Source organism: Enhydra lutris, unplaced genomic scaffold (assembly GCF_002288905.1).
Source record: "Enhydra lutris kenyoni isolate GAN:26980312 unplaced genomic scaffold, ASM228890v2 scaffoldscaffold10, whole genome shotgun sequence".
NCBI lineage: Eukaryota > Metazoa > Chordata > Mammalia > Carnivora > Mustelidae > Enhydra > Enhydra lutris.
In genome coordinates this window covers 1,152,604-1,176,564 of record NW_019154094.1, presented here as the reverse complement: position 1 = coordinate 1,176,564, position 23,961 = coordinate 1,152,604, and the positions used below count along the sequence as shown (strand labels likewise).

At 51.8% G+C, this 23,961-nt stretch overlaps 1 protein-coding gene across 5 annotated transcripts; it reads right to left on the bottom strand.

Annotated features, from left to right (window-relative positions):
* Nucleotides 1-1,839: 1,839 nt before the first annotated feature.
* On the bottom strand, nucleotides 1,840-23,504 carry LOC111143852 (tropomyosin 4). Of its 5 annotated transcripts, none has more exons than XM_022497804.1 (9): nucleotides 23,391-23,504; nucleotides 17,556-17,681; nucleotides 13,113-13,246; nucleotides 11,019-11,136; nucleotides 10,469-10,539; nucleotides 9,443-9,518; nucleotides 7,525-7,587; nucleotides 7,370-7,439; nucleotides 1,840-3,294 (listed from the first exon to the last, which is right to left on the bottom strand). In XM_022497804.1, the coding sequence occupies exons 1-9, from the start codon at nucleotides 23,502-23,504 to the stop codon at nucleotides 3,212-3,214; spliced, it is 855 nt and encodes a 284-aa protein (XP_022353512.1). In that variant the 3' UTR covers nucleotides 1,840-3,211. The 5 variants fall into 5 exon arrangements, with proteins under 5 accessions (XP_022353512.1, XP_022353515.1, XP_022353514.1 ...); XM_022497805.1 differs by having other exon boundaries at nucleotides 1,843-6,332; XM_022497807.1 differs by lacking the exons at nucleotides 17,556-17,681; nucleotides 23,391-23,504 and adding an exon at nucleotides 17,023-17,321 and having other exon boundaries at nucleotides 1,840-6,332.
* Between the last annotated feature and the right edge of the window lie 457 nt (nucleotides 23,505-23,961).

Sequence of the window (23,961 nt, the reverse complement as noted above, 5' to 3'; positions counted from 1 at the left end):
TTAAGGCAGAGCCACGCCCGCGTCGTCTTCGGTGCCACTGGCCCCCTTTCTGGGACACTCCGCATTCTACTGTTTCTTCTGTCGCCTACGCCTCCCCTCCTCCGGGGCCTGCTTCTCAGATTGCATTGCAGACTTTCGGGGTCTCCGCATGTCCTTTAGGAGTTCCCCGTGGTCCCAGGTCTGCTCGCACTCTGGGGGAGATAATTCACTCCTGTGGCTGCTAGTGTATCCGCGCACAGGTGATTCCTTAAGGAAACCCATAGCCCGGCCACCCTTGTGTCCAGCCGCTTTCTGCATCTGGCAGATGTACTTCGACCTGTCCGCAACTGAACGCGGCAACTTCTACTCAAACTAGCCTGGCCCGAGTTACCTTATGAGTGAAACCGAAGCCATCGTTGACATTGCTCTTTCATCCCCGCATATCTTGGTGGTTGAACCTTGTCATCTCCACTGGTCTTCCTGACTATTCTGTTCTCTAATCTAGATTTTACCCTGCAGTGTGCTCATTCTAAAACACGCAGTACCCATCCAGGGTCTGTCAGGATCAGGCCTTCACAATCTGGCCCTAAACTCACCCTGTGTTGCACATCATGGGACTGGGACCTCCCGGAGATCTGAGATCAGTTTACCAAACATCCAACACTTGTTAGGTGCTGAGGCATGGGATTGACTGTAACAGTATCCTGAGATTGGATTACACCCCAAGGTGGTGGGCCAGAGGGACAGAACGAGCTTCAGTCTAGGGAGGGCCCTTAAGAAGGAATTGTAGTCATTGATAGTCCCTGCATCTACCATCTAAACAAGCTCACAGCATCAGCTAAATGTTGAATTAATATGAAGAAAATATTTTGTTTTTTTTTTTAAAGATTTATTTATTTATTTATTTGTCAGGGACAGAGGGAGAGAGAGCGAGCGAGCACAGGCAGAGAGGCAGGCAGAGGCAGAGGGAGAAGCAGGCTCCCTGCCGAGCAAGGAGCCTGATGTGGGACTCGATCCCAGGACCCTGGGATCATGACCTGAGCCAAAGGCAGCCGCTCAACCAACTGAGCCACCCAGGCGTCCCAGAAAATGTCTTTAATTGTACTTGGTGACAAAAATTGTTTGCATACGACATTAATGTTTTAAGGCTTTCATTTCTCTTTTTGATTCCCTACCCCACTTCCCCAAGATCAGATCTTGAGGCAGGTATCAGAGCAATTCAGGTAGTGAAACTACAGTCATCTTTGACGCTTTCTTCTTTAAGATACCTGCCAGCTGGTCAGCTGTTTTAAGATTACTTCCTCCAGATCACTTCTTTTCATTCCATGGCAAGAACTACCTGGGATTAATGGAAACATCCTCTTAACTGAACTTACTGCCTCTAGTCTACTCCCACTCTAGTCCCTCCTGAAAATGACTAAGTGGATCTTCCTAATGTGTTTCTTTGATTAGTCTTCAGTGGCTCTCCACTCCTGACCAAATTAAGTTCAGGCTCTCATTGCCATGGACCCAGCTTACCTTTCAACATTCCTACTTCCTTCCTTTATATATCCAGGGCTTGGGCTTTCCTGACTCAAGCAGCAGAGACCATTTTCCCCCTCATCTATTCAAATCCTAGTTACTCTTAACAGCCTGGTCAGGCAGGACTGGGTATAACAAAGGACAGGAGTTTTTCAATTACTGAGGCAAGGTGCTCTCACCTGAATACAGAGATCATAATCCTCATATGAAGTCATGGTATAAAGCAAGTAACATTTGTTAATGATCTTGGCACAGTTATCTTTGCCTCCCATCCAATCAGCATTCATTGAACCAGAGTACCTTCAGTGTCCCCCCAAACAGATTCTGAAGTTCACACTATTATAGTTTATGTAAAAATTTATTTGACCAAAATGTAGAAAAAGTGATACTATTACATATGATACAGTTGCAAGAATCTAAATGGAAAGTGTGGGTTTTATTCAATTGCACAATTTGCTAGTGTACCTTCTGGGTAGTGTGATGCTTAATAAATAGGAGTGAGGGGTAGAGGACTTGAATAAGCTAGAAGCAGGGTGATTTTATCAGAATTGTAAACTTGAGTTGGCCCCCACACTGCTGGGGAATGTGGAATGTTTCAGCTCTGAGACGTTAACCAAGAAAGCAGAAATATAACAAAGCCAAAATGTGCAGCCCTGCCTACAAAATACTCCATATCCAGTTTAATCAGGAGTTTCTTGGTCTTTTATTAACTTGGTCCTGAAGAAGGAATTAAAGTCCTACATAAGTAAATCTTCCGTTTGCCATTCCCTGAAGTATAAAGGACATGAAGCTAGGCTGATTACTTTATCTCTACTTTGCTGTCAGAGAGGCCCCTTCTGCCCAGTATTTGTTAACAACTGCTCAGTTATTGATGGCTAGTGGTCTTCTTGATAGGACTTCTCTGAATAAGACTGACTTCTACCATATTCATTCCTGCTGAGGAGATGGTCTCAGATCACAGCAGACAAGCACAGATCATTATTGGAATAAGCTATCTGCTCCTCAGAGAACAACTTTAGAATGAAAGGAACATGAAGAAGAGCCTAACATCAAGGATCTATCCAGAAAATATTGGGGTAATATGATTATGTACCGAGCATTCTCATGCTGACTGCTCAGAAGATGTTTGTTCTGCATGGTAGAGTGTGGGAGAGAGCCAAGATGATTAGGTTAATCTGTCTATGGTTTAAGAGTTCCACAAAGCCAACCCCCTCCCCCTGGCCTTTTTTTTTTTTTTTTTGCTCTGGATGGAAAATCCCTACCCATATTTTAATGTGATGGTCCCTGGTTACCTGTCATGTGACCAACAGTGGCCCAGAAAGTTATACATTCTTCAGCCTTTTAAGCTGACCCATGACTAGATACTGGAGTTGTTTTTGAAAAGTATAGGGTTGTCCATTTTCCCAGGAACCAAATGCCCTCAGTCTTAAGAGAGTATGCTCAATATAAAATACCCTGCCTACCTTATGAATAAATGCAACTTAAGGATAAAAATAGAGCTGAAAAAGCTGGTGCCTTTTGAAAAAAGGAAGGAATTAGATTTAACTGGTGCTCAAAGCTTCTCTGATACAAAATATTTGGTCATATATTCATAATTTGCTTGACATTTCCAGCAAAGCGAAGATTTCAATGGCAAAAGAAACTTCTTACAAGAGAAGAGAAAGACATGGAGCTCTGGAGTTTCTGTTGGAACAAGACTCTTCTGTTTTGGTTATATACAGTTAAGTTCGTTTAGTGTCTGATCCAGTGTCTGATGTAAGCCCACATTCTCTTCTTTGGCCTGGGCAAGTTTTTCTGGTGAGGATTAAGAGTGGGGGAAAAAGAAATTAATAAGCATCTTTGTTAAGGAGGAAAAGGTTTCTAAACTCCACAAACTGTCAGAGTGAAGTCATAACAGAGAAAGTACTTTACATTTTAATTATCACAGAATACCATGGAATAACAGAGATCAAGTATCAAATATGGGAGTCAGGGTTGCAAGATAAACTACAGAGTCTTCAATTAAATTTGAATTTCAAGTAAGCAACAAATACTTTTTTAGGACAAGTATATCCCAAATGTTGCATGACATACACTTATGCCAAAAAATTACTCATTGCCTATCTGAAATTCAAATTTAACTGGGTGTCCTATGTTTTCATTTGTTAAATCTGGCAGTCTAGAGTTGGAACACCTGGACTTAAACCCCAGTAGTACCACTGAAATATGCCATTTAACCTTGCTAAGTCTCAGTTTCCCTATCTGTCAAGGATAAAAACAGAAATACAGGGCATGCAGATTACCATAAGGAACAAATGAGAGGTGCTTCAGAACTCAGGAAGTGCTACGCACACAAAAACATAGTCGTAGATACGGGAAACAATACATTCCCCACCTAGGGCCAGTTAATTAGCCTATGGTAGGAAATTATAATCCTGAAATCCATTTTTTCTTCGGAGGCTTTGGGAACGGCCATTGAAATTCCAGGCATAATCATGTTATTGTGTCTGTGTGTCCATAGCCATGGAGTCAAACCCCAGATAAACGCAGCATGACTGAAAATCTAAGTCAGACTACAGGTGAGTTATTAAGTGACCAGGCTGATAAAATAAATTTTCAAAAACCGAAAAAGTGAGATGCCATTTAGGGCTAGGCACAACAGCGATCAAGACAGAACTGGTTTGCCGTGAGTGATGGCCGCCGATAAGAGACGAGGTCAAAAATCATTAAAACACTGGAGGAAAGCAAAATGCCTCATAAATTGTGATAGGATCAGCTTGGAAATTTTCAGAAAGGAAAAAAAAACTGACTGCAAAGATGGCAGTCTTTCAACTAGAACTGCTCAACCTTTCATCTCACAAGGCACTGAAAAATATCTGGTCTCGCTATGATCGGGCGGATTCTGTGACAGAAAAGAACAGCGAGCGGCGTGGGCCTGACTAATGTGGATGGACAGTACCCACTCCGTGGTCTCCCCTATGCCTCACGGACGGAGCCACCACTTCTGTTTTGCAGAAAAGCTAAGCTGCTTGTACAAGGTCCCACAGGGCTGAGATTCAAACCCAGGTCTCCCCACTACAAATCCTGACCACATGTCACCTTGCCACTTGGATTCTCTGGTGTCTACTTTGTATTAGATCTAAGAGAAAAACAAAACAAAACAAAAAAACGCCTTTCCCTTAAGGTATCAATTGTCCTCGAGAAGTGTGACAGGCCCCTAGACCGTCAATAGGTGGTCGGAGGTCATGTTAGCCCAAATCTCTGTAAATGAAGTTCCACTTAGGGGCTTAGTTAAGTGGAATGACTGGATAAGTAGGGCTGCAGTTATTTCAAAGTGTGGAGGCCACCTACATCTGGAAAAATCCCAGGAACAAATATAGTGAGCAAACATAAAACACCCGCCCCTTCATAGCTCAGCGTTTCCACAGTCCTGAGTATGGCCGTATGTGGGGGGAGTGGTTTATGCAAGAGTTCACGGTGGACGGGAGTTAAGAAACCAGGGAAAGGCTGAGGTTGGAAGGCTGTGAATAGTTGGAGGGAGATGGATTTGGGAGGCATGAATATAGAGAACTGGGACAGAGGTTCCCACCTGAATAAAATTACAGGATGAGAAAAAATAAAGCTACAGTAACCAAAAATTGTTGCTCTAATTGGAGATCTCCATGCTGCTCTCAGGTTCACAGGGGCAGTCTAGAAGACATGCGTGGACATCAAAATGGCAGTGCTTCTGGGATAATTTATGGTGGTGGTGGTGGTGGTAGTGGGGGGCAGGGGAGAGTAGATGAAATATTTAAAATTTGGCTTCTTGTGGAAAAATCTACGAGCTTTTGGTCAGTATATACATTATCTCTTAATACCCACAGGCTAACTTTAAGAGTTCTCACCAAACCAAAGCAAGGTTCTTGATTCGAGTTAAATTTAAGTATGAGGAGATAGCTGTTACCATCTCAGGCAACTTTGGAACTCGGGAATGAATCATCTCTGTCTGATTTTCTTCAGCTTCCACCCCCTTTCCCTGCTAATGGGATGCGTTTTCATCCCTTGTGTAGTTGTTTTCTAAGGGCAGAGGATAGAGGTGAGGCACACTGGTGAACTTCCTCCCAAGACCCAGGGCTGGATAGATGTTCCATGAACAGTGAAGACACAGGGAACCTCGGACACCACTCTCAGAGGGTAACACAGAAAACAAATGCGAAAAGGAAGAAAAAGGAGACCAGAATACCACTGCCGCTTTTTGAAACCGCAGGTCATACTCCATTCAAGACGAGTCTCTCTTTAGACAGAAGCCTCCCAGTTTCTGCTGACTCTATCAAGCTCCTTAAGAGGCTGGATGTGTCCCCATTCAAAAACAATTTCTATTTAAGGAAAAACTGCTATTGGCATGCAGATATAGTTAGCTAGCACATTTTTGAGAGCTCATGCCAAATTGGCTTTTGTTTTCATATAGGCACAAAGAATCACGTGGGCATCATTTTCCTTTTGAAATGAGCTCCCCATCTGAACCACCCACTTTCTGTTGTAGCCACCGTCAAGGGCATCACAGCTACGGCTCAAAAGCGGCAAGTGAAGGAAATGAAAATGAGGGCCTGGGCACAAGGAGCGCCTGTCTTTATTTCAGTCACACAGTCACAGACACAGCAGAGGAAGGCTTGAAAGACCAAACCAGGAGGCAGGAAACGAGCTTGTAGAAGCCCACGGGAAGTGTAGGCACCACAGGGAGAAGGCCAGCTTCGGTATTGCTAGGACCTAGGACGGCACCCCAGCTCCCTCTTAGAGAGAGGTCATGTCGTTGAGAGCATGGTCCAGTTCCTCGCTGATAGCTTTGTACTTGAGCTTCTGAGCATATAGCTCGTCTAGAGGGCGGAGGGTCCCCAGGGAGAGAGTTCAGAAGAAGAGGTACAGGGAACAGAACGAGAGGGTCGGAATGGAGTGCCACAGATGAACAATGAGAGGGAGAAAAAAAAAAGTGAGAAAACAAAGTATGAACCAGAAGAAAGTTGTGTCTTACGTAAAACAGAGGAGGAAGCAAAAGATCCACAGAGTGGTTTCTAAGTGGTTTGAGGTTCTGTGGGGAATCAGCCATAAGAAACCTTTAAAAGAAGGGGGACTAGAAATGGACACAGCTTCTGCCCCCAACCCCCTGCCCCAGGTGATTTCTGACTTGCAGTGATGTCACCCAGTCCAAAGGTTATACTTTGGAATGGGGTATTTTTCCTTATACGGAAACCTTGCCTCCTAAACCAAACACTGGGACACATGGTCTGAGGAATAAGGCTGGCACCCTTTCTGAGTGAGACAGACAGTTTTAGGAGATTTTTTGTTTGAATCCAAAGATACTAGAATTTCCTGCTTATTTTATGAAGAACACGGGACAGAATTCCTTTTTTTTTTTTTCTTTTTACAGTTGGAACTCTTCAAGAGATTCTGGGCTATGTGGGCACCAGACTTGCAGACAGGAGTCTTTATTCAGTCTCTACATTCTCTGTATTCAGTTTTCTCCTACTGTGATAAGCTCTGAGCTCTCTGGGAGAGAGCTTCTGTAAAAATGGAAGGCATTTTAAAAATGCAAGGCATCTCTCAGGAATGAGCACATTGAAGGAAATTCTAAAGGCTTTTTCAAACAAAATCAGCCATATTTGGGTCTCTGTATTCATATGTGGAGCCAATTAAGCCGAGAGCTTTTACTTCCTGAAAAACGGCCACCCCGGTCTGCATCGGACTTGCACTGTCCTGTTCCAGTGCCCCAGACCTTCAGATGTGCCCTCACTCTGTACTTCACTTTCCTAGGGTGAACAAAGCCCAGCTCAGCCCTCCACAGACTCCTCCCCCTGACAGCGAACTGTCACAAAGCATGAGGCAGAGCAAGCGTAAGCAGATGGCAGTTTCATACCTTCCAGGTCATCAATTGTCTTTTCCAGTTTTGCAACCGTTCTTTCTGCAAATTCAGCCCGGGTCTCAGCCTAGAAGGAAAGAGAGGCCTCACTATGAGGGCTTCGAGACCAGCCTTGAGAGAACCCGGAACTGGCAAGGCACAATCGCGCTCACCTCTTTCAGTTTGTCGGACAAAAGTTTGATTTCTTCTTCATATTTATCCTCCTTTTCAGAATACTGTGGGAGAAACCAAAACAGTACTTTAAAAAAAAAAAAAAAAGAAAAAAAAAAGAGGACAAAAAAACCAAAACAAAACACACAGAAGAATGTAGGTTCTCTGTTCCTTAGAGAAAAGCAGTGCTTGAAGCACTACAAACGTGGCCAAGAAGCAAAGTGGAGGCGGCACCTTTCCAGGTAGAAGCAATGGGCCCAACACTCCAGAGGGTCTGCACTGGAGACCTCTGGGGTGGCACTGAGCTGAAGGTCTGGGCGGCATAACTTGAAAGAGATGACACTGTGATGAGGACGGAGCAGAGAGCTGAATGGAAACATGTGCCAAGTGGAGCCCTCCGCAGCCTGCCTGATGTTTCCAACCCCGCTCCCCACCACCTTTCCCAAACACGTTCTGTGCACTCTCTAGTCTCCCAGCCTTAACCCCCCCACCCCCAAGCACGGGATGTTCCATCCCCCACTGACTATCTGTCAGAAATGATTTTTGTCTTGCAGGGTTCAACTCGGATTAGTATCAGCTGACTTTACGGCCGCTCGCTAGCTGGCTAGAAATCCTCAATCCCATTTTACAGATGAGGAGGAGAGTCACAGACAGGTTAAGTCGTTGGTCGGGAGTCCCATGGCTGTGAAGTGACCACACCGTGACCGACTGGAACTGGACTCTGGAATTTGAGCTCCAGGCCTTCTTCCTGCTTTACAGCCCTTGTAAATGTCACCTCCTCGTGACACATTCCCCAGCTTTCCAAGGTCCCTCTGTTGAAGTCTCCAAGCACGTTATTACTGGGTCAGCGTCTTCTACTCAACTACTGAGTAGTTGCAGAGCCTTGCAGAGCAGAAGCCATATTATCACTGTAAGGTCTACCCCCACGGCCTAGGACCGCACTTGGCATGCCCACGTGAGCTAATGTGGCATGCACGTGAGAGCCACGTCTGCTCATCAAATATCCTCGTATCCCTGTGAATACTAATGACATAGCTCTAAACAAGACAGATATAGTCCCCGTCCCTAAACTTGCCATCTAGCAAGAAAGGCATGTCCTTAATTAATTAGGACAAATGTGATCAGCCATCATGATAGGAAAAGAAGTAGTGGGGCTACACCGTCAGGAAACCCCTAACCTGGGTGTTCAATGCACCTGGAGCGCAGCAGGAGGTGGGGAGAGGGAGGAAGCGAGGACGGCGAATTCACAGGGCAGGCCACAGAAGAGGGCGTACATTGCTCCTCACGTGCTTCTCTCCGGTAATGACTGCTTTGGGTACTATTTCAATCTAAAAAGCCTGAATCTGCGTCTCCTATCTGCTGCCCGGCCTTTTAGAGTGTATTTCTGGAGGATTGATGGGATTCATCTGAGAGTGAGGCTCTGTACACAGTTAGGTTTAGATCTCCCTAAGAGGAGGCTGACCAGGTATGAATCTCACATTCCCTTTCCACCCTCCCTGATGGCGGAGATAAAAGACGGTGCATGGGGCACCTGGGTGGCTCAGTGGGTTAAAGCCTCTGCCTTCAGCTCAGGTCATGATCCCAGGGTCCTTGAATTGGGTTCTCTGCTCAGCAGGGACCCTTCTTCCCTTCCTCTCTCTCTCTCTGCCTGCCTCTCTGCCTACTTGTGATCTCTGCCTGTCAAATAAATAAATAAAATCTTAAAAAAAAAAAAAAAAGAGTGCAAAGACCGCACAGAAGAAGGAACTATAGCCACTGGACGTCTCTTTTTATTGGGGGCGGGAAATCCTGCTACTGGGCACCAAAGCCACCGTTAGCAAACAGAGGTCAGCTCCCTGACGCCCCGGCTCGAACTCCCGTGCACCATGAGGGGAAGGAAAGAAAGCCCAGCAAATTGCCAGCGCCAAGCCGACCACCAACCTTTTCAGATGCGGCCTCGAGCGATTTCAGATTGTTGGTGACATTCTTGAGCTCTTCTTCTAGGTCACCACATTTCCTACACAGAGACAAAAGAAATTTATGTCCTGTCCCCCGCTTAGAGCAGGCAATTCTCCCCTGAAAGCTTTCAAGCAGAGGAATCCACGCTGCCTAGGGCCCCCGGAAGGAATGTGGGGAAAAATGTTAATGGCTTCTTGCTGAGCTGTATTGCTGTGCCCTTATCCAGACCCCACGGTGCCTGGCAAAGACGGCTGTAGGCCGAGGAGTGTTTGGAAGGTTTGTGTAAAGTGCTCCTGGGCTCTCGCCAAGGGTGAGGCAACAGGGACTTGTGAAAATCTGTGATTGAGGAGGCTACCTGCGGAAGGTGTAAGGATGAAATGGAACACAGGAGGCCGGGAGACAGCAATTGGTTTGCAGCCGACGCTCGAGGACGCAAGCTCTGAATGGATCTGCGAAACTGGATCCTCTCTCGGCATCTTGGGATGCTCCACGGAGCTGGATCCCTCATCCAAGGCCGAGGGGGAGAGGCTTTTTGTGCGTTCGGAGCTTGCGGGACTGTGGGCTGGCTTTTCACTTCCTGCCTGCCACGCCCACCCAGGAAGGCGTCCCAGGCGAACGATGACATCAAGATAAGGCAGAAACGCTGACAGGGAAGCCCGCTTTCTGCAGGGAAGTGTTCCCTTAAGAAGGCACAGCCTCCTGAGATACCCTCTCTGGAAGAATGGGATTTCCGGGCTTCTCTGCTAGGGCCTGTCTCCCTGCTATTTCCCAATACCTCTGTGGAAAGGGTGAGCACGTAGGCAGTGCTTCCCAGGGCAGTGAGAACAAAAGGACACTCTCTTGTCAGCCACGGCGGCGAAGGGGGAGGGCTCAGCTGGGAGTCCCAGGTGCCCATTCACTTGAGCAGAGGCCTTGAAGAGTCAGGGTCAATTCCCAACATGCCAGCTCCCTCCCGCTCGGCGCCCGGAGCCAAGCCGGATCCCCTCTCCGTCCTGCTCTGCCACTCACAGTTCAGACACCTCGGCACGCTCCTCCGCCCGCTCCAGCTCGCCCTCCAGGATGACCAATTTACGAGCCACCTGCAGATGGAAAGGATTGACTGAGACCCAACAACCACATGTAGGAGGATGCCGCCCCCCTGACCCTTAGAGACAGCAAGGCTGCACCCAGATCATCTGCGAGCACCTGGGCCCCAGGAATGAGGCAGGCGGGAGGGGAAACCAACCAGGGAGGCCAGCAGAAAAGCCACTGAGCTTTCATGGTCTGAAGACCCATGATTCCCAATTTTAGCCAAAACACTCAGCTGTGGGACAAAAAGTGATCCGATCAGTTGGTCTCCTCACTAAGTGAGACAAGTGTTGCAGAATTCCCCAGGCCTTGCTGGCATTGTGGAAGATACGGTTTCCTGACCAAGCAGCTGTGTCTGCAAGAACAGATGTGGACCCAGAAGGACAGCTGAACTAACCAAAAGCTTCCTTTAGGCGGCCCCGGGGCTCTCCCTATCACAGATCCATTTCCTCTCCACTTCCTGCGGCTGCCTTCTGCCAGCCCCACTCACCTCCTCGTATTTGCGGTCAGCCTCCTCAGCGATGTGCTTGGCCTCTTTGAGCTGCATCTCCTGTATCTCCATCTTCTCCTCGTCTTTCATGGCCCGGTTTTCTATCACCTTCATTCCCCTGCAAGGAACAACCTCGTCATTACCTCCGCACACGGGTTACCACTCATTGCACACCTCCACACGTCAGCTCATCCAAACTCCTCTCCAAGAACCATGCTCCAAAGAGGAAGCCATAGAGCGGCTCTCTTTCACTTCCCCTTCACCTTCAACTTCATAGCTGCCCTATGAGGCACACCGTCCCCACTTGACAGAGGAAGAAACGGAAGCACAGAGAGGCCAAGTAACTTGCTCAGGGTTGCGAAGCTCATACGTGGCAGAGCTGGGATTCAGACCCTGGTGATGTGGCTCCAGGGTCCGTGCTCCCATCCTATATGGCCTCTCGCTAACTAGTATTGAGAAGTACTTGTACCATGACAGTTACCGCGTGGGCCAGCCTGGCTGTGGGAATGATGGATTCTACTGTGCTGGGGGAGAAGGTGTGTACGTGTCACGGCAGGCTTTCCAGAGGGAACACAGGGAACCACAGGAGGGTTTCAGAAGCAGGAGGGAATGGAAACCAGAAAGATGAAGGGACTGCCGTGGGAAGACCAGGTAAGAGGCAGGTACCCACAAGGTGAGGGGTAAGGAGGAGCTGAACCGAAGTGGACAGGTCAAGTCTGGAGAGGACAGTGTCTGGGGATGGCTGGATATCTACAGGGCAGCTGGCTTTGGCCTGCACTGCTTGGAATGCACGAGTAAGACCAGATACCTCCCAAGAGGCCAACCCAGGATAACGTACTGATGTGTGTCATGCTTGCCCAGACTGGAGGACCATACACGTCTTGTTGCTTAATAAATACGTCACTAGCATCCCTCGCTTGCTGTCAAGACACCTTCACACCTATGCAAAGCCTTAACCTCAGCACAGGAGCAAGCTTGGGAAACCTCTGCAACTGGAAAGGCCCAGGTGACTTGCCCAACCCGAAGGGAGGGGCCGTGGAAGGACTCGAATCCAGACCTCCAGTTCCCAAGCAGAGAATTCTACCAAAGCTAGCTGTCTCCCAACAAGGGCATCACCAAAGGGCTCTGGTGGTACGACACAGAGATGTGAGGGGCCTTCCCAGGCTTTCTCGGTTTGGTGAGGTCCTAGAGGTGAGACGTCTGGCCAGCCTGGTCTGCCTGTGAATACGGGTAGCAACTAATCCAGGCCCCAGGCACAGCCAAGAGCAACTTGTGATGACCAGGAAGCATCTGCTGGGCTGATGCCCTCCCCGGTACAGGCTGTTCCACGATGCACGGGAAGAAATGTCCCGCATGGGCAACTGGCAAAGTCAGCCTCCAAGATTCCCGGGTTGGTTTTTCATCTCACCAGAGCATAATCGGAAATTAATCCTTCAGAGGAGCTTATACCAGGAACCGGTGGTGGACGGGCGAAATGAGAGTCCTGGTGTGATCGCCGGCTAGATACACAATGACCACTGGCCGGGCCCACACCGTCCCCACACAAGGAGCCCATTTTCCACCACCACACAGAGACGGCTGCCTCTGTGAATGACACAATCTGCCCTCAGTCCTCCAGAGCCTGTGCCAAGGCATGAATTATCCTGCGCCCAAGGACGGAGCATTCCACCAGAGGCCCGAAGGCAGAGTGCATGCCCCCGAGGTGAGGAGTGCTGTCAGTTCCCAGTCTACTAATGGTGCTGCTCTGCGAGTGTCCCTGACATACAGTTGTCACTATCCAGCTGCCTTAACAATCAATCATCCGTGCAGATGCCCCATTCCAAGTTTCCATCTCCCAACCTCCTCTCCCTTCACCCGGGAACTTGATACTCTGAGAACACCAGCGAGACGCACAGCAGCTCTCAGAGAATCTGCAAAGCAGCCGTCTGCAAATGGGTGGCCAGGGACAATTGTCCTTGCAGGCTTACATTGACCCATTTGTCAATTTTCTCTGCCTGTTGGGAGTTCTCCTACAGTCCATCCCAGCTCTGGGAGCCACCTGGCGCCACGCCCATTGCTGAGAAGCAGATGCCTCCAAGCCTGAAGCATCCTTACCTCTCGCTCTCATCCGCGGCCTTTTCGGCCTCCTCCAGCTTCTGCAGGGCCGTGGCCAGTCGCTCCTGGGCCCTGTCCAGCTCCTCCTCAACAAGCTGGATGCGTCGATTGAGAGCTGCCACATCCCCTTCGGCCTGGGGAGGTCAGAGGCGCAGCCAGGTTAAGAAGTGAAAGGCCACCCCAGCATCCCCAAGTCACATGGCATCCTTCCCTCTATTAACACGCTTCCCCCATCTCCCTCTGCCCAAGAAAGTCCACCCAAGAATGCAGGCAGAAAGGAATTCATGCTGTCATCTGGAGAATATGAATTTTCCATATGATCTTCCTCCGAAAATGTCCGGGAACTTCCACCACTCAATGACAAAGGTGTGTATCCCAGTGGAGGACAGGCAGTCAAGTCAACATGGAAGAGTGCCTGGGAGAAGACAGTGCTGGCCTCTCTGGGATTCCTAGAGAACTGGGCCACCAAGTGCCCTGACTTACCCTGGCATATAAAAAGCTCTGCTCCCAGTCACCTTAACAGTAAGATAAATTTAAGAGTATGGAACCCTCAGTTAAATGTTGGCCACACAACATGGGGAAGCGGGACAGCACCCTCAGAACACCACCCTGAACTAAGCCTGGCCCAGAGAGGATGGGACAAAAAGATTTAAGTAAGGAGAGACTTATGGGCATGGAAGGGATGTCTGAATGGTGATACTGGCTTTTCAAGGTATTTGCACCTACGAGGAAGGTAATAAGGCGGCAGACATAAAAGCAGGATCTCCGGGCTCAAAAAACGCTCGGTCAGAAACCCCGTTTTGCCGATTTGTAGCCGGGTGGCATTGGGCAGGCTGCTTCACTGCTCTGAGTGCCCCCATCCCAGCCCCAGCACGGAGGAGACGGTAACTGAGGGTGTGGCATTGCACCTGCCAGGTGGGAAGTCCCATGATTTCACCTCATTTAATCCTCCGGTATTTTACAACGGGAATCGGAGAGGTCCAGCTAGGGGCAGTCGTTCCATTCAGTGTCACAGAACTGGTGAGAAAACAGCTTCAGGAACCCCAGCCCACGGCTCTTCCCTGGCTGAGTCTATCCTGCAGAGTCCTGTGGGGGCTCTGAGGTCAGCCACCCTCAGCAAGAAATACTGAGGAGTTGGTGAAATTTGACTCAACAGAGGGAAGATGTGTAAAGCTACACTGGCTTCTTCCTATCGAGACAATCTCTGAGTTGGGGGAGGCCATAAAAATTAGTAGGAAACCGCTCCCGCCCCCCACCCCCTGAATTTATACAGGGGGGAAAAAAAAAAAGAGTAAAAGAATGAGACTAGAGATGCTGAAAAACTCAGTGACTCAGGAAACTGTGCTCAGCTCCAGGGTCTTAAGCAGCAGATGGAGGGAAAACTCCCACAGGTGTTTCTGATCGCCACTTCCTCTGAAACACCAATCTGGAGACTACATTAAAACCACCGGTGAACTATTTTAAGAAATTCACCCACTCCTCCTAACGAGTGGGTGCCTTTTATTCTTTTTAATAACACGAATTTAAACTCCTTCAGCAACAGGGGCAAGAATTGATTTCCCCCCTCCCCCAATAGTTAGTACATTAGCAAAACTGCCTAACCAACACTACTACCTAATTCTGGAACATTTCCATTACCCCACCGCCCCCCAAGAAATCCCATCCCCATTAGCAGTCAAGGTATTGATTTTTAAGATCATACAAAGGTACTTTATTCATGAGTTGTCTTTAAAAAATGAAAGTGAGCCTTTCCTTCTGTGGGGAATTCTGAATCCTGATAACCACGCTCTGGCACATTTTCAACTGTCTGGAATTGAAAGAACGCTGATACACATGACTATATCCGTGCATACATATATATGTATTTTTGAAAAACTGCTAGTCACTGCTAGTCATTTTGGGCTCCACCCCTTCCTGCAATCAAAGCTTCTACACTCTACAAAGGATTTCCCTTATAAGGTAAAAGAGGCTTGCTAGATACATGTGGCAAAGGAACAGGAAGATGTCGGTTAATCACACAAAAATCTAAACGAAACCAGCTGTTGGGAGGCAGACCCAGAAGTCTGCCACACGCCGGCTCTTGGCTTTCTCCACAAGAGACTGAGAAAGGGTTTTTTTTCTCTCCCTCTCTGGGCTCAGTTCCTTTGCCTGAGTACTTTCTTCAGACTTCCCCATTCTGACCAAGAGGAGCATGCTTTGAAAAGCAAACTTTTTAAGAAGTCCACAACCTTCCAAAAACATCCTTCCTTCCCACTGGACTGTCCTACTCCTAAATCTTGGCTTGAGACTGAGGGTCATTTTTAAGCAGAAGTAATTGTCCTCCAGTGAGATGACTTGGGATGAGATCAGAGGGAGGGTTCTGCCGGTTTCTTGTGTGAAAGAGGCCAAACCAGCTACTGTTTGAGGCTTGCACAGGTTTCTGAGGCCTCCTCAACGCCAGAGCAGCCCTGACAGACCAAATGCTTCCACTCAGGCCAAGACTGGGGCGGTGTTGGGGCTCTTCTCCAGACTTGTCAACACCCAGGGCATCTTTTCCACTTCTGGGATCCCCACCCTCAGCCTCAATACTCCAGCTTTCCGGGGCCCTGGGGCTTCACGGTCTCCAACTTTCTTGCACACCCAGGGCCCTTCTCCCAGCAAATCCTTATTCTATATATATATTTATAATAATAAATGCTGGACTTCATTTTGAAGCCTACCCCAAGAGGGAAGGGGGGGCTAATCCCCTCTCCTGCTCCCACAACAGAACACTGAACCCCTCTGCAATGCTATCCAGCCTTATTTGTACCCCTCACACCCGTTAGACTGTGAGCTCTTCTGAGGTGACTGGGAGGGGAGGAAAAACAACCATGAATTGAGCACCTACTATGTGCCATTACTCCCCAGACCCTCCCAGCTATCATAGGGTGTTGGCACTATTGCCACGGCTGCTTTACAAATGGGGAGACACGGCACTAGGGGTTAAGTACCAAGGGGTAGGAGACGGCGTTAGAATGCGGATCTCTCCCCAGCCCCAGGAGTTGCCACCATGTGTCCTGCCCCAAGGGGCAGTCCGAGGACGGAGGGAGGGCGAAGAGAGCCCTCCTCCATCGGCCCCATTATCTGTCTCAGGCCGCGCAGCATGGAGCTGAGGCACATCAAACCATGTTGGGTCGAGGACCCCGAGCTAACATTCCTAAGTTCTTGTGGAGAAAGGCGGGGTCCCGCGGCCGCAGCTCGGCGGTTGTTCCCGCGGGGACCAGCTGGGGAGGGAAAGGCCGGCTGCTCCGGGCTGAACTTCCGCCCCCCGCCAGGAGCAGACACGTCGCCGCCGCGCCCCTGGGAACAGCTGGGAAAGTTCAGCTGGAGCCGGGAAGCCGCGTGAGAGGGGAGAAAGTGCGACGGCCCCCCTCCCCGAGTCCGCGTCGGCTAGTCCAACCCCAGACAATGGAAGCTCAATGTTTCCACTCTCACTTCCCGCTCCAAGGTCCCGGCGCCCCCCCCCCCCCCCCCCCCCGCCCAGGACCCCGGCGCCAGCCCGAAGTCAGATGGCAGTGCGGCGCCCCCACAACCCCCTCCCCACTCCAGGATCCTGCGTCCTCCTCGGCCCCATCCCCCCATTACCCGCTCGGCCGGCCACGCCCGATCCGGATGCGGCGCCCCCTCCCCCGTCCCAGGCTGGGGAAAGAGGATGACCTCGGAGAAAGGGGGTCTCAGCCCGCCCGCGGGAGGGGGCTGCGGATCCGCGATCGGGGAGCCGCCAGGCCAAAGCGCACGAAGGCGGGCTAATGGGGGGCCCGGGGAAACCCGGTAGCGGCCGCCCAGGGCGGGCGGGGAGCGCGGGAAGCGGGCGGCGCGGGGAGAAGGAGAGAAAGGAGCGCGCGCTGGGCCCGGGGATGCCGGGGCGCGGGACCCGGGCGCGGGCTCTCACTTTCTCGCGCCGCTCGCGCTCGCCGTCCAGCTCCCGCTGCAGGCCCTGCGCGCGGTCCTCCGCCTCGTCCGCCTGCTGCTGCAAGGCCTGGATCTTGCGTTTCACCGCCTCCAGGGAGTTGAGGCCGGCCATGGCGCGGGGGCGCGGAGGCGCACGCAGCGGGCGGCGGGCAACGGCGGGCGCTCGGCTCGGCTCGGCTCCGGCGAAAGCTGCACCAGCCGCGCCCCGGCCCCCGAGCCTTTGCCTGCGCCGGGGCCGCCCCCGCCTCTCCCCGCCCCCGGCCGGGCCGCCGTCGGGGCGATGAGGTCACCCGGCCCGGCCGCCGACGTCAGCACCGCTGGGGGAGGGCCTGACGTCGGCACCGCTGGCCACAGCTGCTGGAAAGTGCCCCTTTTCGGGACTTATTTGGAGAAAACGCCGAGAGGCACCGCCTTCTCCTCTTCCTCCTCCTCTTCCTCTGGCGCTGCACGCCCGCCCGGCCCCGGGGCTCCCGCCTGGCCCAGCCGCGGGCGCCCCCATTACTGCGCACGTACGTCGGAGGCTTTCTTTTCCGTGAGCTCCAGCTTCTCCTGGGCGTCTTTCAGGTCCTCGGAGTATTTGTCCAGCTCATCCTCCGTCCCCTTCAGCTTCTTCTGGAGGTGCGTCAGCTCCTCTTCCACCTGGGGACAGATGGGGGGACGTGTCAGCCTGGGGCCCACGTACCCGTGGCGCTGGGGCGTCTCCCACATTCACAAGAGTCCTCTCTGTCTCTCTGGGCCTCAGTTGCCTCATCTGCAAAACAGGGATAACCATACTGTGCACCCCTCAAATGCCACCTGTTAATATGATTTTCACCTTCCCATCTCTTGGGATCAGCTGTGTATGGTTATCTTTGGTGGGGGGGGGGGGTGTGTCCCGGATACTCTTTCAGAATGGATTACGGCTTTTGGGAAACAAGTCCCGACAGGCTTCCCAGAAACACATTTCAGTTTTGCATCCCAGTTTCAGGGGTGCGGGCTCCTGGGGATCCTGAGCTAAGCAGAAATAGGAGTCTTATACCCTGGGCCCAGACCTTCCCCCAAACCCCAGCCTGTCCCTCTCTAGTCCTGCCTCCTACACTGGCAGCCAGAGAAACTTTCTAAATGTATGCTTGCCCTGCTCCTGCCTTGAACTGCCATGGCTCCCCATTGCCCAAGAGAGCGGTTCTCTGACTTTCCCACAAAATACTCTGAAAGTTTGGGGTACCCGGTGGTGGGGGTGTGTGGGGTGGGGGGCTCAGTAGGTTAAGCCTCTGATTCTTCATTTTGGCTCAGGTCATGATCTCAGGGTCATGAACTCAGGGTAGTGAGATGGATCCCCGAGCCCGGCTGTCGCTGTGTGGAGCCTACTTAAGATTCTCTCTCTCTCTCTCTCTCTCTCTCCCTGTACCTCTGCCCCTTGCCCCCACCCCTGTCCCATGCTCGGTCTCAAACAAAATAAAACAAAAACTCTGAAAGGTTGAAGGGCTCAGGCCTGTCCCTCTCCTGTACTTGGGGGGCCTGCTAGAAGAGAGCTAACCCTCAAAGACCACTTTCTTTGAAGGCTAAGGTTAAATCTTTAAAATTACTGCACCTCTGGCTTACGTTCATTTTAATAAAAATGTCCCCCACATTCTCTAAGTTTTCAGTTCTTTATGTTTATTCTGGGAGCCTTGCCCCTCTCTTGGCCCTCCTAGCTTGAAGAGCTCAGATCTACAGGATACAAACCACAGACCCCCTCACCTCTCCATCGCCCTCCACTGCACTGGTCAAGAGTCAGTTCAGGAAGCCTTCTCTGTCACCTCCAGGCTCCCTCCCCTGCCCTGAATTCTGGTCCAAGCTGGGTCAGTCCAGCTCATGTTTTTATCTGACTTGTGTCTCTGGTAGTTTGATCCCCTGGTTCAGTCCATGCTCCCAGCGTGAGCTAGCAGCCCTCCCTGGGGCCCTGCTTCATCCTCCTGTTTCCCCTTCCCAGCAGGAAGCCCGGAGAGGTCGACTGACTTTCTCCAAGATCCCCCAGCACAGGATTTGAACCCACTTCTGGACACGCCCTTGTGCCAGTCTTGCTTTCCTTCATCCCCTTCTGACTTCCCTCTTTTCTATAACTTCCCGAAGAAGGTATGTTATAGAAGCTGATGTGGCTTCTAGGTCAAGCTCTGAATCTGATCTGGGTTACACACTCACCCCTCAGATGAAGTGCAAAATGTGCCAGATGCTCTGTGTGTGTGTGTTTGCCCCTGTGCAAAATCTTTGTGGGTTTTTTTTTTTTTAAGATTTATTTATTTATTTGAGAGAGAGAGAAAGAAAGAGAGAGAGCGCATAAGTGAGAGGGGCACAGGGAGAAGGAGAGAGAATTCTAAGCAGATTCCACCTTGAGTGCAGAGCCCAACATGGGGCTCGATCACAGAACCCTGAGAACACAACCTGAGCCAAAACCAAGAGTCTGACACTTAACCAAGTGCACCACCCAGGTGTCCCCCCGTGCAAATTCTTAAAAGGCCTCCTGTCCTGTCTTCAAGGCCACTGAGTCCTACTGCTGAGCTAGGGAATGGGGAGGGGAGTGGGGGCTCAGAGGAGGAGGAGGGTGACAACAGCTCAAGCCTATGTCAGCCTCCCCAGGGCCTGATCTTGACCTTACTAGGCAATAAGTCTACATGCCTGGCTCCAAATCCCAGCTGTATGACCCCTTTTCTGGCCTCAGTCTTCTCATCTGCAAAATGGAAACCTTGTTGTGGTGATTTCTGAGTGCCCCAGCAGCTGCTGTGAAACTTCTGCCTTAACCAAGAAAATGAGCCAGTTTTCTTAAAGGCAGGTCAGTGTGACCCAGTGTTCACCTGACATCCTTCTGGAAGGATCTCTGGGGTACAGCATTTACTAGGTGCCAACTATGTGCCCAGCACAGTGCTGTCTTAACATGACAGAGTGAGAGCAAGTTCTGCGGCTTTGGGCTCATCCAGGTGTAAAGATGGGTGGGTTTTTCATGACATTTTCCGGCAAGGTTTGGACAACAAGGGGTGGGGACTGGGATCACGTGGTTCGGGGGCCATGAAACATTTGGAAAGTGCTAGGCACATGACACGTGCCGTCTCATTGAAGCTGCATGTCACAGAATGGTAAACTGAGTCCTAGCATGAGAAAGGGACTTGCCCCTGGCCACACAGACAGGGGATTTGAATCCTCATCAGACTGATTCCAAAGCTGGTTCGCTTGACTTCTAGGTTACACATGCCCGCTGCTCATTGACTTCCCACTGACCTTCCACACCCAGCAACAATGCCCACTCCCCCCGGGCAGAGCCTCACCATGGCCTCCGCCACCCACCCACCCCCCGCCTCAGTCCCTGTCCCTCCCTTTGGCCCAGCCCTGTCTGCTGAGGCAGGGAGCATCCCTCCATGTTTGGCTCTGTCTCTCCCAGCCTGGACTCCTCCAGAGTTGGGCCAGGCTGAGGTCACCCTGAGCCAAGCCCCAGCATCACCCAGTATGGGGCTAGGTTCAGTCCTCACTGAAGAAGTCCAAGGGAAGTTTGCACAATGAATCAGTGACACACCCCACACCCTTCAGTGGTTGAAGCCAGGTATGAAAAATCAATAAGACTGACACACATTGGGTTCCTTGCCCTGGCTCTGGACCTGGCTCTGGTCTCTGACAAGTCACTTCCTTCTCTGCGCCTCAGTTTTCCTGCCTGTAAAATGGCTGGGAAAGTCATGGACTGCACACCTTAGTCCCTGTAAATGGGGCCTGAGGACAGGGCTGAGGCAGGATGTGGGGGTCAAAGGCCAGTTGTGGCGGATGTCACTGCCCTGGGAGGGGAGCGGGCAGGAAGTGGGAGGGCAGGGCCTCCTGGTCCTGTTTTCACACTGGACAAACAGGGCCTAGAATGGAGACTTTTGCTGTGGGGGTCCCCAAGGGGCAGGCTGGCTCCAGGACCCACACTCTGGCCTCCTGAAGTGTGAGGCACTCCAGCTAAGTCAAGTCCCTCATGGCATCCTGCTTCCGTTCCTAGGCGGGACAGGCCATTGGCCCCTTTGGAATGTGGCCTCTGCTTTGGGCCTCTGGAATCTTGGGTTCCATGCCTGGCCGTCAGAAGGTAGCCCATGCCCCCATGTCACAGATAATGAGACTGAGGGTTCAGAGAGAAGCAGCAATGTGTCCTGAGTTAAAGTTAGAAGATCCAGCCTGGATTCAAGCACAAGTCCACCCCAGGGGGTAGCTTCATGGAAAAACAAGAACAGAATGAAAACCCAGCTGGAGGCCAGAAAACCTGTCTCTGCCTTTTTGGCCGCACTGGGGGGGCGGGCTGAAGGCTTTGAGAAGCCTTCCCTTTTGAATGTGTGTCTGCCTTGGGAGACTGTATCAGTCACTCACACCTTAGTGAAAATTAGAGCCATAAACTTGCTTTTCTCTGAATCCCTAGCCGAGTCTCTCTTGGCAAGGGTTGAATAATGGATGGAAGTGGGCAGCTCGGGGCCAGGACAAGATGGGTGTCTGTGTCTGCCAGGGAGGAAGGAGGAAGGGAGTGTGGCAGGGAGTGCTGGGGTGGGGCTGGCCTCTGAGAATGTGTCACAGGCTCCCAGGGAAGCCCCGGGATGCTGGGGGATGGGGAGGCCCACTGGGGAAGTAGGGCGGAGGGCGGGGAGGAAATAATCCTGCTTTTATTGAGTGCTTACTCTGCGCCAGGGACAAGGGCTCCACCTACAGTCACCTCTAATCCTTCCATGGCCATGAGGGAAGTCCTGCAGTCACTTTCCTATCTCAAACATGGGGCCACTGAGGCCCAGACCCGTAAAGACCTTTGCTCCATGGGGCTCAGTGCCCCAGCTGTGAACACAGCCAGTCTGAGCTCAGAGCCTGATCTTTTTACCATCCAAGCTGGCCTGGCATATGGGCTGGGCTGGGCTAGGCACAGAGTGTCCCTGTCCTGGGCGGCTCCCACGGTTTATCCTAGACCCTGATGTTCCTGAGGGCTGGGTGGTTAACCCCGGGGGTGCCAATGAGTCTTGTGGGGGGCAGGGTGCTACAGAGAGAGCAGAACCCCCTTCCTTCCTCCCACTGGCTCATCTAGCCACCCAGACAGCAGACTTCTGCTCTGCTCCAGACCATGGCCTTGGGACTGCCCAGCCCAGGCCTCTGCCCACCAGTTGCATTAGCCTCCGGTGTACCCAGTTGCCGGAACCTTCTTCAAACTTGTCTCCAGAGCTCTAGGTCCAAGGCCTCCGCCTGCCACTAGCACCCCACCTCTCCCCTCTGGGCTCCTGGCAGGGATGGCAGGGGCACCGGAGATATGCAGGGATGCATTGAGATCCTCAGTTTCACCCCCAAATCTCCAACTGCCCCAGTCCTGACTCTCACCCAGTTGCCCCAGCAGCCGGACACAGCTGGCCCCACCGCATACCCACACTCGGCCACCCTTCCGGCACAGTCCGACCTGGGTCTGTCCTGACACGGGGACAGGGTACTCACACTCACACACAGCTCGGCACTGCCACCCTCACCACTACACACACGCGTACATGCGTATATGTGTACACAGGTACCTGAGCACTGCCACACTCACCTGGACACTAAGGTACACACACACACACACACACACTCTGCAGGAACAATCACCCAACAAGCACACACACGCCAATACAAGTACACTCACCTCGACACACACACGCTCACCCTGACACACACATTCCATTGCTGCCATGTCAGCTTTGGCATGAGCACACACACACACACGCACACACAGCCAGCCTCTCCTCGCTATACACAGGCCCACAGTAATACCAGCACCGACGCCCTCGCAAACGCCCGAACACATCCAGACTCCACATCCCCACTTTCCAACAAGCACACACTCGTGCCTCGGTCTGCACACACTCATTGTCACAGACGCCTTTACCCTTCTGCGCTCTGTCCAGCCCAAACACACGCACCCGTGCGCACCACCTGTGCACACACAGAATGCCCAAGCACACAAATACGCTCTCAGACACGGCATCAACCAAACACCCCATCTAGTACACACGCCCCACGCTCATCCGCTCATCCCAACACCCCTACACACACTCCAGCTTTGCACACACATCCAGGCGCTCACAAACGCCTCTCCCTTGCCCAAACGTGTTCGCTTGCTCTCTCTCTCTCTCTCACTTTGCTCATCCTGGCTCTGTGGGGTGATGGTTGCCTCTCTCTCCCAGCTCAGGGACCCTGGAAAGACAATGGTCCCCTCACTCTCAGCCAGAGTGTCACCTGGTCCCTGCCCTGACTCTAGGCACCAAGGTTTCTGGAACTCCCACCTTGGATCCCAGAGCCTGGCGTCCGGGGCAGGAGTAGCCCAGAGAGGGCACTGGGCAGCCAGACCTGGCCCGGCGGGCGGCCCCTCACCTGTTTGCACTTCTCCTCAGCGGCTTTCTTATCAGACTCTGCCTGCTCTGCCCGGTCGATGGCGTTCTCCTTGTCCAGCTTCAGCATCTGCATCTTCTTCTTGATGGCCTCCATGGCTGGGCAGTGGGGCACGGGCACAGAGGGCTCTGCGGAGGGAACTGCTCGACGGGCCGGGCTGAGTGAGCAGCCAGGTGGGGGCGAGGCCCTTATAGGCTCCCGGGCGCACCGCCCCGCTGCCAGGCGAGACCTGGAGGAGGCCCAAGCCCAGGCCGCCGGGCCAGCCACCACTCGCTTGCTCAGGAGGACTTGGCCAGCTCACCGGCCGCCCGCAGCCTTCGCCTTATTTGGGCTTAGGATTTTCTCAAGGGAAAAAAAAAAAAAAAAAAAGAAAAAGAAAAAGCCCAACCCGTTTCCATTTTTAACCTGGTGACACAGGTCCCTGGTGGGCATATGGGCACAGCGCTGGCTCAGGAGGAGGATCCTGGTGGCCTTTCAGCCGGCCTCAATTTCCCCATCTGTGCTGGGGAGCACAGAAGAGGGCTTGGGTGTAGGTGTAGCGTAGGGGCGAGGT

Coding starts and splice junctions, on each gene's coding strand:
- LOC111143852 (XM_022497804.1), bottom strand. CDS start 23,504: ATGGAGGCCATCAAGAAGAAGATGCAGATGCTGAAGCTGGACAAGGAG. Junction 17,682..23,390: donor CTGAGGAGAAGTGCAAACAG/GTGAGGGGCCGC, acceptor ATCTGTCCCCAG/GTGGAAGAGGAGCTGACGCA. Junction 9,519..10,468: donor CGTGCCGAGGTGTCTGAACT/GTGAGTGGCAGA, acceptor GTCTCTGTGTAG/GAAATGTGGTGACCTAGAAG.